Source organism: Candida orthopsilosis, assembly GCF_000315875.1.
Source record: "Candida orthopsilosis Co 90-125, chromosome 3 draft sequence".
NCBI lineage: Eukaryota > Fungi > Ascomycota > Pichiomycetes > Serinales > Debaryomycetaceae > Lodderomyces > Lodderomyces orthopsilosis.
This window is the reverse complement of record NC_018296.1, coordinates 1587103-1602768: the sequence shown is the minus strand read 5'-3', so window position 1 is coordinate 1602768 and position 15666 is coordinate 1587103. Positions and strand designations below refer to the sequence as shown.

Genomic DNA, 15666 nt, shown 5'->3' with positions numbered 1-15666 from the left:
GAGAATATACACATAGATTCATTTTACGTCACTGATGATGCTATAGCAATCAAACCCTAAAGACAGGGATCTAATTTCAGCTGTTTGAGGTCCTTGGTTGGTAACTTTACTGCGATTGAATTTCCTGTAGCAAAACTTGGTCATTGATATTAACCCCTTCACCGATCTGTTTGTTGGTCCTGACTCCTCGAGTCTCAACAAGTACATCAATGTATAGCAGATCGCTTTGTTGATTTGGAGTGATTTGAACGATTCATACCAAAATATAACAAGAACCACACTTTCCAAAATGCCCAGTCCAAAATTTGCCCCAGTGATGAAAGGATGTTTCCTTAATTTGGGGCTCGATGTCTCTATTAGGTTCAACATAGCATAATAGGCTAATAGACCAATCTTGCACCAGCTGATCTTCGAATCAACCATGACACTTGTAAATACAAACATGCCGGTATTATCATTCTTCAAAAATGTGAGGATTGGTTTCTCATCTATTCTGAATCGAGGATTGGATACCAACCTAACCATAGACCTAGTTGATCTTCTCGACAATGGTTTCTTCAATTGTATTAATAAAATAACACCAAAATGAACCAAAGAAATAGCCATGATAGTATAGTATGCGTCTAAAACTTTGTCACTGGATTCAACCCACAAGTATAACCAGATCAACCCAGTGGATAAAACGGAAACGTTACAGACAAGATGAAAGTCTTCTAAGGAGCCTTCTTTTTCAAGCATTGACCAAAATTTTTGATTATTGGTCATAATACAAGTGCATAAACAGGATAACAAAATAGTGTAAAAGGCGTGAAATTGTTCGCAATAGTTGACAAAGGACAAATACAAGCACTTGCAATATCGAATCCAAGGTGATTGTGGAATAGTGCGTGATTTTAAAGCGAAGTTAAATGAAACCATGCTGAGGCGAATTGTTGTAAGTGCTTAAGAAGAATATTTGTGCCTGTTTCTTGTAGATAAACTTAAGCATTGTAATTTTATTGATGCATATGCAAAAAATTAAAATAGGATATGTTTTTGCAACCACCAAAATCTTGTACGGCGTATGATTGCTAATAATTTTCTATGTAATAACTCTCTCCAGCTAATCTCAGTGAGTATCTGATCACACTTATAGTGTATTTATCCTATACTATCATACCCCATTTTTACTCTTTCAATTATTTATTGACTCATCAGTATTACACCCGCCAACATACATACCAAATAAAAAGTAAAAATAACGAGACGGAAAAATCTAATATAAACAAAATAGAAACGAAAAAAAATAAGAAAACAACGAATCAACTCCGCCTGGAACTCAACACAAAAAGTTGACACACTGTCCCTCGAGATCTTCGACAATAACTAACTATAACTCTATAGGAAGCACATTCATTTTAAATTTACTCATCGCTAATCAATGCCTATGGACGATAAATATATAGGACTCGCCTTGGCGATGTCCTCCTCGCTAGCAATAGGAACTTCATTCATTATTACAAAGAAGGGTCTCATGGACGCGTCGGCACGTAGTAGACTGGCAAATACTGACAACGGCACTGTGCAGGCCACTGACTACTTACAGAATCCAATATGGTGGGGTGGTATGGTTACTATGGCGATTGGTGAGATTGCGAACTTTGCCGCTTACACGTTTGCCCCGGCTATCTTGGTTACTCCATTAGGTGCATTATCAGTCATTATAGGAGCTGTATTAGCAGCGATGTTTTTGAAAGAAGAATTGGGAACATTGGGAAAAATGGGTTGTGCCATTTGTCTTATGGGATCAGTTATAATTATCTTGCATGCACCACCAGATAAAGAGGTTGAAACGGTTGATGAGATTTTGGGCTATGCCACACAACCAGGGTTCCTATTTTACTGTTTTGTGGTAGGGCTTTACTCATTGTTCATGATTTACAAAATAGTGCCCAAGTATGGAAACACCAACCCAATGATTTATTTGTCAATTTGTTCTTCTGTGGGATCCATTTCCGTCATGTCCATTAAGGCTTTTGGAATTGCATTGAAATTGACTTTGAGTGGCAACAATCAGTTCACTCATGTATCCACATACTTATTTTTGATTGTTGTGGCATTATGTATCATCACACAAATGAATTACTTCAACAAAGCGTTGGATCAATTCGATACATCCATCGTTAACCCCTTGTACTATGTTACATTCACCACATTTACTTTGGTTGCTTCATTTATTTTGTTTAGAGGATTCAACACATCATCTGCCGTTGATATCATCTCCTTGTTGATAGGTTTCCTCATCATCTTCAGTGGAGTATATTTGCTCAACATTGCAAGAAAAGACGACAGTGGACAAAATCGTGAGATATTTGGTGTTCACAGCTCAAAAGATATGGCACCATTGGACAATGGCGTGGGAGGATTCTCAACTGTCAGGAGATCGATGCAAGTAAATAGGTCTATGGATTATGATGAGGAAGAGAGGGTAGCTCTAAGAAGAATTGACAGCTTTGAGATAGACAGCGATGGAGAAGATGTAAGAACTCATAGACATTAAATATTGGTATAGAGGTAAATAAGGTAAAAAAAAAAAGCGGAAGGGATATGTATATTATTAGCTCTATATATTTGTAATGGGTGGGGGTGATCACCCTTAAATATCATCGATATCTAACTCTTCATCTTCAGACTCACTATCATCAGCACCACCGAACTCGAAGTTGACATCTTCATCGTCATCAGCACCGAATGTATCAGTTTCATTAATCTTAGCATTCTCTGGTAATTCACCCAATTGTTTCAAAGACCTGGCCTCATCAGAGTTATATTTATGTACAACATCACATTGGTCGTCTTGAAAATCTCTCAAACTTACCAAAATTATATCACCTTGCCCCATCCAAACTTTCTTTCTCATTTTACCTCTAATGTGACCCATCCTTTTGATGCCATCAAAACATTGAACTTCGATTCTTCCATTACCCAACATCTTAGTGATTTGAGCATACTCTTGTCCTTCCTCCCTCAATATTAATTCTCTCTTTTGTCCACTGTTATCATTCTTTCCTCTTCTTCTGTTTTTACCTCCTTTACCTTTTCCTGATTTACCCATATTGAATTAATGTCTTACGATAAAAGGCTTTGATTAATCTAATGAAATTTTTTTTTTTTTTTCACTTCAGTCTTTGCTCTTTCTCTAGTACATTTATTTGCAACGACACACGAAAGTGACCTCATTTGGAGAAGGACTTTACAAACTACACTACAGAGCTTCGCCGTAACACGTCATCACTGCAAGATGGATTCGTTTGAAGTAGCTAATCAGTTCTCAACAATACTACGAAACTTAACGCCACAACAACAACAACTTTCAAAAGCCATTTACTTTGCATTGAAAAATGTTGATAAGGAAGACTACATTGTGCCTACAATATTGAATGTATTGGAAGACCCCAAATTGGATTTGAACTTGAAATCTTTTATATTTCAATTTATTGACCTTTTGATTCAAGAGAGTTTCAACAATCCTAGGTACAACAATGCATACATTCAAAGTTTGAAGAGCAAGTTGCCACAAATTGTGCAACTGGTATGTCCTTTGAACAACTCGTCTAATTTAATGGTTGCATTTACAAGTCTATGTCACATACTGACGAGATTCAAGGTAGATTGCGAATCATACAAGGCGGATTTTCAAACGGGCACACTAGATGAACTTCAGAATAAATCACTTGAACTCGATGGTAACGAGGATACATTGGTTTCAACATGGAAAATATTGTTACAGCGATTGAGAGCAAGCAAATTAAACCGCAAGAGGCTCCTCAGTGACGTTGAGGTGACAGAAGAGAATGTGGATGAAGAGCAGATATTCAATATACGAAACAAGAGCGATCCAAATACACAGTATCTAACAAAGAAGCAGATCATCACAAGAATAGAAGATGATCGAGAAACGCATAAACGGTTGAAAGAAAATAGATGGTGTGTAAATCGTGACAAGGGTACCAAATTCATTTGTGAAAATGAATTCATCAACAATTATTGGAACAAATGCCATCCTTTAACAAAGAAAGAGAATGCAGAGTTTTTGAATAATCTTCAGGAGTTAAATAGCATGGTTTTGCTGAGTTATAAAGATAAACAATTTTAGTTCTAATCTACACTACTTATTTTCTACTTTCCTCTTTGATTAATGACCAGGCATTATTGATACTCTCCAAACAATTTGTCACCCAATGTTTTGAATTTTGAGTTAAAACAAAATGGTGGCAGTTTTCCCATCTTTTCTTCTTTTCCTCCTTACTCATTATCAACAGTTCGTAAAAAGCTTCAGAAAACTTTTTCAAATCCCAAGGATTAATCAAAAGTGCACCTTCTCCTTCACAATAAAGTAATGATGCCGATCCCGTAAATTCTGACAAGATTAAAGGTGACTTCTTTTCTTCAGTGGCTGTGATAAATTCATGGCAAGTCAAATTCAACCCTTCACGCATGGAACTAACAACAAACAGTTCTGCTTCGCATTGCAATGCCAAATACTGATCGAATTCAATATCCTTTTGAAGTAAAACAACTGGTTGTATGACGGAGATGTTTTCTGGCAAGGAATTGATTCTTGATATGATTTTCATCACCTCCAGTTCATACAGGGGGTCAGATCCTGAGCCAATACAAATCTGGATCAAAACGGTTTTGTCAATATACTCAGGGTGCTGATTCAAAAACTTTTCATAAGCAAGGAGTTTCTGCTTAATGCCTCTCAACTTGTCCAACTTGTCTCTGCTAATGATAAGCTTCTGTTCACCCCATCTCTCTCTAATCAAACGTCTCCACTCTAAAACCAGGTCGCTATGGATCTTCTTTTCGAGTGATGGCGCATCAATACCAACAGGTATCGTATTAACTATAGTAGTCCTGTTCTTATAAGCCACTTTATCATCAGTCACTTCAGCTTTAAGAATCTTGTTGCATGTTTGCTTGAAATGACGAACATACTCATTGGTTTGGAAGGAGATGACATCAGCACCCAACATTCCTTCCAACAACTCAGTTCTTTGTGCCAAACAGCGAAATACTTCAGAAGAAGGAAACGATACATGCAAAAAGAACCCGATTTTTACCTTTGGTAACTTTTCTCTCACCATTCTTGGCACCAACAACAAGTGGTAGTCATGAACCCAGATCACATTCTCTGAGTCATCGAAGTTGCAATCTCCATTTGTTGCCACAAATGTTTCAACTAATTTGTCAGCAACTAATTGATTCATCAACACATAGTGGCCCCAAGAGTGATCTTCGAATGCCTTTGACTTTGGATCATCGGGGATTTGGTAGTGCAATGTTGGCCACAAAATCTGCTTGCAGAATGATTTGTAGTGGCCTTCAAAAGTAATGTCATCAGGAAACACGGCTTCACAATTGTACTCTGAATCTAATTTTGATGCAATATCTTGTCTAATTTTTTCTGAGATTGTATCACTAGGCATGGCAATAATCCCAACCCATTTGTTTTGTTGCAAGATCCCCTCTTTCACAGATAAGTCTATAGCTTTGTTCAAAGATCCATTCCCGCTTTCTGAAGGGACTACAGACCATGGCGCGATATTGAATATATCATCGTCCCAAAAGTATTTCTCAATGTGTGGTTTAGAAAACCCTCCATATGGAGCTAATCCTCTATTGTGTGACACTGAATTATTGTAATTCTTTTCAAAGCCAATCAATCCGTCCTCGTCTTCATCTTCAAATGATGAAGGAATCATTGCTGAGTTATTGACACCACTTGGCGTCTCTTCCGAAACCAATGAATTTAAACTATTGTTTCCTTGAATAGTGAAGCCGCAGTATTGGTGTGGTCTCAGTCCCAAAGTCACTTCATTGTGCAATTTTGAATGTGATCCAGCTCTAATATTTTGGGGTCTTGACAAGTTTGGTGTTGAAATGGACAAGTTGGTCAGGGATCTGTTGATTTTCAAACCAGTCGAGTTGTATGGATCTGTTTGCTTTTTTGGGTCAAGAATTGAGCTTTCGATTTTGTTCCCCACACGAGGTTTTGGTTGGATGTAGTGAAGTGCCGGTGACGCAGGATAGGAGTCCGGAACACCTTCACGTTGTGACCTCGGGTTACGCTTATTGTAAAAAAACTCATCTGGTGTTTCTGATCGTGTTGATGAGTTGGTCACATTGTTGGGATGTAAGATTGATACTGAAGACAGGTTGTTCAATAGATGCGGTTGCGATGCAGTAAGTGATGGTGGGATTGTGTTGTCATCTTGGCCACCTGAAATTCTAATCGTTTCAAGCTTTGCACTATCCTCCTTTTGTAAAAATTCATAATGGTTCCTGTCAATCTCAAAGTGGACGGTATATGGGAGGAACCTAAATGGTTAGTATTTGAAATGAGATTGCAATTGTGTTGCAAATACATACAATGATCCAACAATAATAGTCATCGTGGCTTGGTGTGGTGATGTGTGCGTGTGTGGAATTCTAATACCGATTTGGTGACTCTGCGTGGTATTTATATGATGCCGATTGTGTTGCACAAAACTTTAATGAATAGCAAACTAAAAAATTCCACAACATTCGCCTTGAAATTGTCAAACATCAAATTCAATGAAAGGGAGGATAAACGGAACACCTGATGGCTATTGGCATAACTGAAAGAGTAGCACGATGGAGTATTAACATTCTACTTAACTATACAAATGCAATTGTGCATTTCTTCTGTTTTGCCCCTTTTTCTTGAGACCTGGAGTGACCTATTCCGAAAACGTTCCTTGATAATACCATTTTTTGTTGGGTGGTTATACAATTTGAGGGGGGTAACTTGACTAGTTGGGGCTAGAGCGCTGATCAAAAATCCTCCATTGCATCACTATCTAGGTCGCTACTATCAGAAGCATCCCTTTGTTGGAAATTGAACTGTATCTCATTCTGCTCCCTAAACTCTCTCTCTTGTCTCTCTTTCAATTCCTTCTGTGCTTTCAATTCTTTCTGTCTCTTTTTCTCTGATGATCGTATGGATACAATCACCTCTTTGAACTCATCATTTAGAATATCTTTGAAGTACTTGTCCGTTTCTGGTGTTGGATTCATTGTTGCATAAGGGCTATAGTAGAGTTCAGCCTTCATGAAGATATCTGCCTCTCTCTTTTGCTGTTGTTCCTTGAGTTTTGCCTGTTTTCGAAGACGTAAATCTTTCCTCTGTTGGGCATATTTGGTGAAGTCAAACTTGTTGGCTGGCTCATTAAAAGTCGTAGTCAGATGAATAGTTTCCTCTACAGAATCAAAAGGTTCCTCTGTTTTTACTTCCTCGGTCTTTATTTCTTCAATTTTTGGCTCCTCTCCACCATTCTCAACCGCACTCTCCTTCTCCATCAACTTCCTCAATTCATTCTCAAATTGTTCTTTCAACTTCAACTCACTAGCATCGCTCTCTATTAACTTGTACAATGATTCTTCCGTGAGTCTTGATTCTTTGACCAACTTCATTCGAAGCTGCTTGAGGTCAGTTAATGGTTGGGAATACGAAGGTGTTGATTGGTACGTGTAGTCAGGAGGTAGATCAGGCAAGTAAGCAGGAACATAATTTGGTCTTGTCCTCATGTTAGGTACGACCTCAGTTATTGCATATTGTTCATTAGTTGAAATTTCATCATCTGTGGGTTCTTCTGTGTTATTCGAGATAACCGCTTGAATCTGTTTTCTGTGCTTGTCAGGAAAGCCCCTACTGAAATGTATCTGCTCTGCCAAATCATTTGCAGGGATCTCGTTCTCTTCTAGTACAATTTTGACATCTGAAAGAGCTGGCTTTCGTCGCCTTTGTATCTGTGTATATTCTAACAAGTCACTTAGAATATGGTTCATGTACCCAGTGGCTAAATCATACATCTGGCTCAAAAATTCTTCTGTAAAGTGGTATCCTTGTGACTTTAGTAGTATAGCAATTATCTTTGCCAATTGGACATCGACTGGCGACTGATCCCACGGTCTTAAATCTGAAGTCATAACGTGCGTCTGGTGGTCTGTATCCTGTCTGAGTTCATGAGTTATTGTTTTTTTTTTCTCTTTTTACATTTGAAAAATCTACACAAACTAAACAGCTAAAACTTAATTATTCAACAAATACTCAATAGCTCCTTGCACACTTCCACCAGTTCTTCTCAAAGCTTCTACATTTCTCTCAAATTCGTAGAATCCCATATCATTCAATTGTCTCAACTGAGCTTCGTACCTCTCCTCAGGTGGTCTATTGTCGGCTGGCGCATTGGTTTGGCCAAATGGATTAGCCCCCCCACCAAACAAGGCAGATGGATCTATAGGGGGAACACCGTTGGGGAATAAACTTGCAAAAGGATTACCTTGAGATTCTGTATTGCCTTGAGAAGCGTTGGTGCCACTCAGTTGGTTAGTTCCGGAATTATTATCGCCACTTGCTGGACCTTCTGCTGTTGGATTAGCTCCTGGTGCAGGGAATGATGAGTTCCCTGCAGATCCGGTTCCTCCAAGGCTACCAAATGGGTTTGCGCCACCAGCTTGTTGCATTTGCATCATTGATCTCAACATTTCCGGGTTTGTCATCATTTGCCTAAACATAGGGCTCTGCATCATCTCTCTCACCTGAGGTCCCATAGCTCTCAACTGTGGGTTTTGTTGAATCATAAAGTCCAACATTTGTGGATTAGACAACATTGCATTCAATTGCTCTTGGAACATTGGATTTGACATCATTGATGTTAACTGCTCCGGATCAGGCAAGTTGGAATTCATTCCACCATCAGGTCCAAAAAGGGAAGCAGAAGGTAATTGAGTGTACCCAGCGTAACGAGCACCTGTCAAATCAGCTAAAGGATTGAACGAACCTTGTCCTGCAGCAATATTTGAAGGGATGTTCGATGAGGGAGTTTGAGCCGCCGTTTGAGTGGTTGAAGATTCCGATGTTGCTGGGGTAGGTGCAGCATTTGCACTTTTCACTAAATGTATTGTGTGTGAGTTTTGGATCTTGTATGACTCAGCTGTTTCAGTATCTTTCAACACTTTACCTGAATAGATTAATCGCTGGCTTGATGCTGGGATTGAGGATTTCTCTGCAATCAACTCTTTCAACTCGGATATCTTTATAGATGAATTGAAAGTAATCTCATACTTCTTATCTCCTGACGACTTTATAGTAACTGTAATTTCCGACATGATGACTATTTAGAGCAAGATGTGTGATATGGAGATTGAATCGGGTGGCGGGAGTATTCTGCGGAATCCCAACTTTTTTCTCTCTGTCCACCAAATTGCTTATGCAGGAAATGCGTGTTTGTTTGTCACAGTTATGTCAAGAACAAAGAATGCGGGTGGGGAGATGGGTGAAAGCAAATTGACTCAGCGGCAACTCGCTCTTCCTGTCCTCCACTAAATTGGCGCTTCTTTCAACCTAAAGATACCTAAACTCGATTATCTCCTGGAGTGGTGAAGAGTAGTGGTGACAATGTTTTACAATATGCATTAATGTTTCTAATTACTTAACCTCGACTTTCCAACCACAATCCAAACAACTGTAACCATCAGTTCCATCCTCAAACGTTACTTTTCCTTTGCTTTGCATCAATGCCCACTCCCCTTTGGCCGGTACTTTTCTGCATGCGTCGTTTAAACATCTTGCTGATGTCTTCTTGTATCTCAATCCACAAGAATTACAAAGTTGACCCTCTTTAATGGACCAAGAAGGTCTCCAACATGGCGAGTCTTGCAGGCCACATGAAATGCATGCTCTTGTGCTGTTTTGATGGTGGTTATGGGTTCTAGGTGGCGTTTTAGGCAAGCCAGAGCGTGACAGTTTTGGCGATTGAATTATAAATTTATGAGTGGTATTTGCTGGAGGTGATGTACGGTGGTTGTGGTAGTGCTCTAACGAAGAAGGATGAAAAATTGTTGTATGCGATGAAAGCGGATGTCCGACCAGCGGCAATGTATGAAAGCTTGGTAATTTGTCTGTTTGGTGTGTTGGTGTTTTTGGTTGTGTAAATGCTGAAGCTTGAAGTGTGCGAGGCGTTTCAGTTGGTGGTGAAACAAGTGATTTGGGCTTATTAGCAAGCTTCAAATATTGGGGGAAATTCTTGACATCAGTCATGAATGCGCCGTCCAAATATGTGTAGTTTGACTCGAATGGAAAGTTGATTTTTTTATCGACTGTTGCAGTTGTTTCCAATGATATTTTGGAGCTTAGTTTTGATGTAAAATTTGGCTTGCAATTATTGTTGAGATAGTTGTATTTAGTGAGATGGTAAGTTTTTGATTCTTTCATGATTTTGTCCAACAACTCCGACCTCCAGCTTTTGTCACTGCAGGTGTCAAAGAATTCCAGTGAAACTGTGGAACAAGGGGTAGGGCGGTTCTGTTTCAATGCATTAATACTTGGTAATTTGAGATTTTCTGGAGAACTCAAGGGAGATGTTGATGGCGAGTTTGAAGGTGAAAGGAGGTTCACAAATTGCTTCTTTGGGGATAAAGATTTGGACCTAAGACTTGTTGGTGGTAGCTTTGGTCTTATGATATTTTCTATGACAACTTTTGAGTGAACATTTGATGGTGGCGATGGTGGAGCTGTTTTGGACCTCTTGTTTGATGTTTCGACATCCTCTTCAAGGGACCTCTTGAAGGGGAGATTTTGCTCGAAACTATGTGATCTAAAACGATTGAAATGGTTGCTCATGACTAAACTCATGCTGGTCTTTACGAATAGAAATTGGGTATCTGTATATGATATAAACGAATGAATTGATTTAGGATATTAACTGTTCTAAGGGATTTTTAACTGTCCACTGAAAACTTGGAGAGTTGGCTTAGTTTATATGTCTTTGGAAATCGTTACGATTAATGAATCGATATGTCTCAACTTGGATCAATTGACAAGCCATTCCAAGGGGATTCAATTTCAGATGATTTTGTGGAAAGCCAGTTTCATTTCATTATTCTGTTCTAAATTTTTGATCCGGTCAGATCGAATTCTCAATTAGGAATAAAACTCGCCCAATTGAGAAATACTATTGCAAGTAGAGAAGAAGAAAAGAAAAAAGGCTTGCGGTGTATAAGTAAATATTACACAAAATAGTATCTTCTATATTCAATTTTTGGTAGCGAAATATTTGTGACACAAATCGGAAGATTGCTGGTGCCCCAGAGAAGCACTTTTGTACACGCCGCTTATTTGCAAGTGTACTTCTTTTGGGAACATGAACCAGCAAACAGGCGTTGGTAGAGAAAGGAACACACTACTTCGAAATTAAGCTACCAAATATTCGATTTGGAAATCAGTGTATGTGTGCAAACCTGGAAGCAAGTAAGTAGTATTGGGATCTGATCTTTGCCGCGTGGTTAACTTTATTTGTTGAGAGCCCCTAAACATGCAATTGATCACTAATTACTGCCAATGCTCTGATAAATTGTATACCAGAAAACGTAACGGTAATAATCTACTCACAACCTGCTTGGATTGCATACAATAATCTGGGGACTTTGAGCTGCTACAATTCAACTTCAATGAATGCACAATTAGTCTGGGAAGTGATCCTATTAAGAAAGGAAAAAGTTAGCTAGTTTTTGCTCAGTATTCACTACAATCACACGATGTACGGTCCCTATTATCAAGAGAATACAGAATCACTAACCTCAATCACTTTAGCTGAACATCAATACGTTGTTAGGGTCAAGGTGAGCATTTCATGCTAAAGATACTACGTGTCGAAACTTAGCCAAAAGTGGAGCCCATGGCGGATTCTACTTCTTGAATATAGGCTTTAAAAATGCGTTGTGTTCCTTTTTGCGCCAAAAGCTTGCATGAACAAGGTTAACAGAACAAACATTATAGGTCTCGGGGACGCTTTGAAACAGTTGAATCCGTCTCCGGTATTGGCAGCAAGTTAATGTAACAGAGATTAGAGACCTTTATAGGCTGAAAGTATCAAAGCTAACTCCTGAACTCCATTCACATGTGAAAACGTTTACAAAAACAGGGAATTCGGTGCAATTGAAAGAATTGAACAATGGCTTTGCATTATGTTAGTATAACGATCGATTTGAAAGAAAGATTTCAATCAGTGTTAAAAAGCTCTGAGTTATTGTTTTTTCCACACGTTATTTCAGTTGAAGAAATTCGTTGTTGTTAAAATAATCGTTCATCATAAGAAATCTTTCATTGAAGGTGTAATGTACATACAATTGGTGTAAGAAGTAAGCCTTCAAAGTATTGACTCTAATACAGAAAAAAATGATGTAGAGGAATGAAAATTTTTTTGGTTCTCAGATTTTATGTTTCAATGAGAGAGAAGAAGGAGATGAGGAAAATTAAGAACCTAAATAGGAAAAAGCCACATAAGCTCGGTATGTTTGGATCTTTCCATCTCCTTCATCGCTCAGGATGTCTGTGCATTACAAAATCAGGTTCCAGGCCACAGTACCTGTAAATTAGCTCTTGCTATACTTTTTGTAGTCATTTCTATGACTTCAATTCTGTATCTATATGGTACTATATCGGTGGCTATGTAACAAAAAAATAGGAAAATTCTCGCGATAAAACATCAACAAAATGATGAAACCACAAATATCATCAACTAAGGCCAATACCTGACACGCTACGTTCATCCTTCACTCCTTCTAAGCTCATATAGTACTATATCACACTCGTCGTTTCATCATGAGTACCTCACAAAAGCTGAAAAAGACTGAAGAATACACATTCTTGTCGCCCCAGTGGTTCTACAACATGTACTACGTCCATTTCCCATTCATTATGTTAACAAGAGCTGAGCGTCTACTCCTTCATGGAAGTCTACTACTCTTCATTTTCTTGATAGTTTATGGGGCATACTCATACTTGTTTTATGGGTTGATGAAGGGTTTATCTCAGATGTACTATTATACATTTGGTGATGTACAAGTTTGAATATACAAATGAGTTATTATACAATCCTGTAGAATAATAGCCTCTTACAGCCCGGTCTAGTAGTCAATATTGCGGATATGACAAGTGCATCTTCAGACTATCTTATTCTGGAACTTCTCCCGTAAAGCCAGACAAAAGTAAAAATTATTACGCGTCTGGACCCAACACGTACAACTTCTTTATTCAAAAATGGGCAATATTAAACCAAATGCCCCATTCAAACCTCCTAGACCATTCAAAGAGGGTGACATACAGAGCTTGCCACCAAAAGATTTCCCCAAAAGAAATGGTTTACTTGCAAAACGTCCCAGCCCGCCAATCAATACTGCACCTGTTACTGCAAAGAGAGCTAAATCCGAATCTATCCCAGACTCATCGGGTATGAAATGGACAATACAGTGGAGGAAGAAAACAAACAAGAAAAACAAGAACTGGGATGGGGATGGGTTTGCCACGATTAGATCAACTACATTTGGTTGCGAAATCACAATTAAAAATTCAGATGGAAAAGTCTTGAGTAAAAAGACGTTTAACCTGGACCCAGACTTGGATGATGTGGTACCTATTGGAATGTACGAGATTATATTGGATGAGAAATTGAGTCAAGAAGAACCAAATACCTCAAATGTTATCGACCAGGTTGACAAAGCAGAGGAAGTGGTGGTTGCTCCCAAAATTATACAGACACAGTTTAAGAAAGTGGTACAGGATGAAGTTTTTGAAACCAGGAAGCCATTGTATGATCAGAATCAGGATGAATGTACCCTAACCCCTCCTCCAAATGTTGCATCACATGTTCCGGTGAGAATCGATCCTATCCTCGCATCCAAATTGAGACCGCATCAATTGGAAGGTGTTAGCTTTTTGTATGAATGTTTGATGGGATTCCGTAATTTCAAAGGAAATGGTTGTCTTTTGGCAGATGAAATGGGATTGGGTAAGACGTTGATGACGATAACCACTATTTGGACGTTATTGAAACAAAACCCCTATCCTGACCAAAAGAAGCCAGTTGTCAACAAGGTGTTGGTCGTTTGTCCAGTTACTTTGATCAACAATTGGAGAGAAGAATTCAAAAAGTGGCTAGGCTTGAACAAGGTGAATGTTTTGACTCTAAACAATTCAATGTCTGACGACAAGCGTGATATTATCAATTTTGGAAAGTTGAATGTCTATCAAGTTCTCATTATCAATTACGAAAAAGTACTTGCTCACTACGAAGAGTTGTCCACAATTCCATTCGACTTATTGGTTTGTGACGAAGGGCATAGACTAAAAAATAGTGCCAATAAAGTGATGATTAATTTAACAAAGTTGAATATCTCGAAAAAGATTGTGTTGACAGGGACGCCAATACAGAACTACTTGGTTGAATTTTACACACTTGTGTCCTTTTTGAATCCACGCGTCTTGCCAGATGCAAAAACGTTTCAAAAAGAGTTTATCAATCCAATTACGAGGGCAAGAGATGTCAATTGTTTCAATCAAGAGATCAAAAAACAAGGTGAAGAAGTGTCACAGCGGTTGATTCTGTTGACACACAAGTTTATCCTTCGACGTACACAGGCAATACTTGAAAACTACTTGACAAATAAAACTGATATATTACTATTTGTCCCACCAACACAATTACAGCTAGACTTGTTTGATCTCATAAAGAAGTCAGAAAAGTTTCAGCAATTGGACTCTGGGACAATCTCATTGTCACTTATCAACTTGTTTCGCAAGATTTGCAACTCTCCATCATTATTGGCATCAGATGACTTTTATAAAAGTATAACCGATGGAAGTTTGAAATTGTCTACCAGTTCTGGTAAACTAAATGCACTCATACCGTTGGTGTTGGAGATCACTGCTCAAAAAGAGAAATTAGTGCTCATTTCAAACTACACCACCACTTTGGATTTGTTGGAGAAAGTGATCAAAAAGCTCAATTTACAATATTTACGTTTAGACGGCACAACTCCAAACAACATAAGAGGCAAGCTTGTCAACAGATTCAACAGGGACGAACTGATTCTGGTGTTCCTACTATCGTCCAAGTCTGGTGGGACTGGCATCAACTTGGTTGGTGCATCAAGGTTAATCCTATACGATAATGATTGGAACCCCTCGACAGATTTGCAATCCATGTCAAGAATACATCGTGATGGACAAAGAAAGCCATGTTATATTTACAGGATCTTCACTACAGGTTGTATTGATGAAAAGATCTTCCAGCGGCAATTGATGAAGAACAAATTGAGTTCAAAATTTCTTGACAACGATGCCTCATCGAAATCGGATATTTTTGATTATAATGACTTGAAGAATTTGTTTGAAATTGACGTGGGGACCAAGTCAAACACCCATGATTTATTAGGTTGTTCATGTGCCGGTGATGGTTTCATGTTGTCGCATGAAATTGAATCAGATGAAGATGAAGATAAAACTGCAATAGCAAAAGAATGGATGTCCGCTGCCGAGCTTCAAGAAAATATTGACAAAAATGGGTATCTGACCACGACAAAAGCGGTGAAAAAAGCGTTAAACGATTACCATCATTATACTCCTGAGCTAAACCAAAACTTGGAGTTCGATTCAGTATTGAGTAGAATTCTCAGCAATAAGTTATTCAAAAACAGATCACCATTCACATATATAATGCAAAAGAGCAACACTCAGTAAATAGTTTCTACAATGTTTGTGGTATAAGACCTATAATGGTTTTTTTTTCTTGCATTCAATTATACAAAATTACCCTCTAC

The 15666-nt window shown here is 38.5% G+C and overlaps 10 protein-coding genes across 10 annotated transcripts; 4 read left to right on the top strand and 6 right to left on the bottom strand. All coding sequences in view use genetic code 12, as the record gives it.

Moving 5' to 3' along the window:
- Positions 1–18: 18 nt before the first annotated feature.
- CORT_0C07130 (hypothetical protein) lies at positions 19–918 on the bottom strand (the record flags this gene model as incomplete). Its single annotated transcript, XM_003868940.1, has 1 exon — positions 19–918. One exon carries the CDS (start codon positions 916–918, stop codon positions 19–21), a length of 900 nt encoding a protein of 299 aa, XP_003868988.1.
- A 502-nt stretch (positions 919–1420) lies between these two features.
- On the top strand, positions 1421–2539 carry CORT_0C07120 (hypothetical protein; the record flags this gene model as incomplete). The annotated part of the gene is made up of 1 exon (XM_003868939.1): positions 1421–2539. The coding sequence occupies one exon, from the start codon at positions 1421–1423 to the stop codon at positions 2537–2539; it is 1119 nt and encodes a 372-aa protein (XP_003868987.1).
- Positions 2540–2635: 96 nt separating this feature from the next.
- On the bottom strand, positions 2636–3094 carry CORT_0C07110 (Tif11 translation initiation factor eIF1a; the record flags this gene model as incomplete). The annotated part of the gene is made up of 1 exon (XM_003868938.1): positions 2636–3094. One exon carries the CDS (start codon positions 3092–3094, stop codon positions 2636–2638), a length of 459 nt encoding a protein of 152 aa, XP_003868986.1.
- A 186-nt stretch (positions 3095–3280) lies between these two features.
- On the top strand, positions 3281–4135 carry CORT_0C07100 (hypothetical protein; the record flags this gene model as incomplete). Its single annotated transcript, XM_003868937.1, has 1 exon — positions 3281–4135. One exon carries the CDS (start codon positions 3281–3283, stop codon positions 4133–4135), a length of 855 nt encoding a protein of 284 aa, XP_003868985.1.
- Positions 4136–4151: 16 nt separating this feature from the next.
- On the bottom strand, positions 4152–6437 carry CORT_0C07090 (Tps3 regulatory subunit of trehalose-phosphate synthase; the record flags this gene model as incomplete). The annotated part of the gene is made up of 2 exons (XM_003868936.1): positions 4152–6363; positions 6415–6437. The coding sequence occupies 2 exons, from the start codon at positions 6435–6437 to the stop codon at positions 4152–4154; spliced, it is 2235 nt and encodes a 744-aa protein (XP_003868984.1).
- A 403-nt stretch (positions 6438–6840) lies between these two features.
- On the bottom strand, positions 6841–7995 carry CORT_0C07080 (Taf8 protein; the record flags this gene model as incomplete). The annotated part of the gene is made up of 1 exon (XM_003868935.1): positions 6841–7995. One exon carries the CDS (start codon positions 7993–7995, stop codon positions 6841–6843), a length of 1155 nt encoding a protein of 384 aa, XP_003868983.1.
- Positions 7996–8097: 102 nt separating this feature from the next.
- On the bottom strand, positions 8098–9177 carry CORT_0C07070 (ubiquitin-like polyubiquitin-binding protein; the record flags this gene model as incomplete). The annotated part of the gene is made up of 1 exon (XM_003868934.1): positions 8098–9177. One exon carries the CDS (start codon positions 9175–9177, stop codon positions 8098–8100), a length of 1080 nt encoding a protein of 359 aa, XP_003868982.1.
- A 319-nt stretch (positions 9178–9496) lies between these two features.
- CORT_0C07060 (Ash1 GATA-like transcription factor) lies at positions 9497–10702 on the bottom strand (the record flags this gene model as incomplete). The annotated part of the gene is made up of 1 exon (XM_003868933.1): positions 9497–10702. One exon carries the CDS (start codon positions 10700–10702, stop codon positions 9497–9499), a length of 1206 nt encoding a protein of 401 aa, XP_003868981.1.
- Positions 10703–12670: 1968 nt separating this feature from the next.
- On the top strand, positions 12671–12919 carry CORT_0C07050 (hypothetical protein; the record flags this gene model as incomplete). The annotated part of the gene is made up of 1 exon (XM_003868932.1): positions 12671–12919. The coding sequence occupies one exon, from the start codon at positions 12671–12673 to the stop codon at positions 12917–12919; it is 249 nt and encodes an 82-aa protein (XP_003868980.1).
- Positions 12920–13108: 189 nt separating this feature from the next.
- Positions 13109–15586, top strand: CORT_0C07040 (Rdh54 DNA-dependent ATPase; the record flags this gene model as incomplete). Its single annotated transcript, XM_003868931.1, has 1 exon — positions 13109–15586. The coding sequence occupies one exon, from the start codon at positions 13109–13111 to the stop codon at positions 15584–15586; it is 2478 nt and encodes an 825-aa protein (XP_003868979.1).
- Positions 15587–15666: the final 80 nt, after the last annotated feature.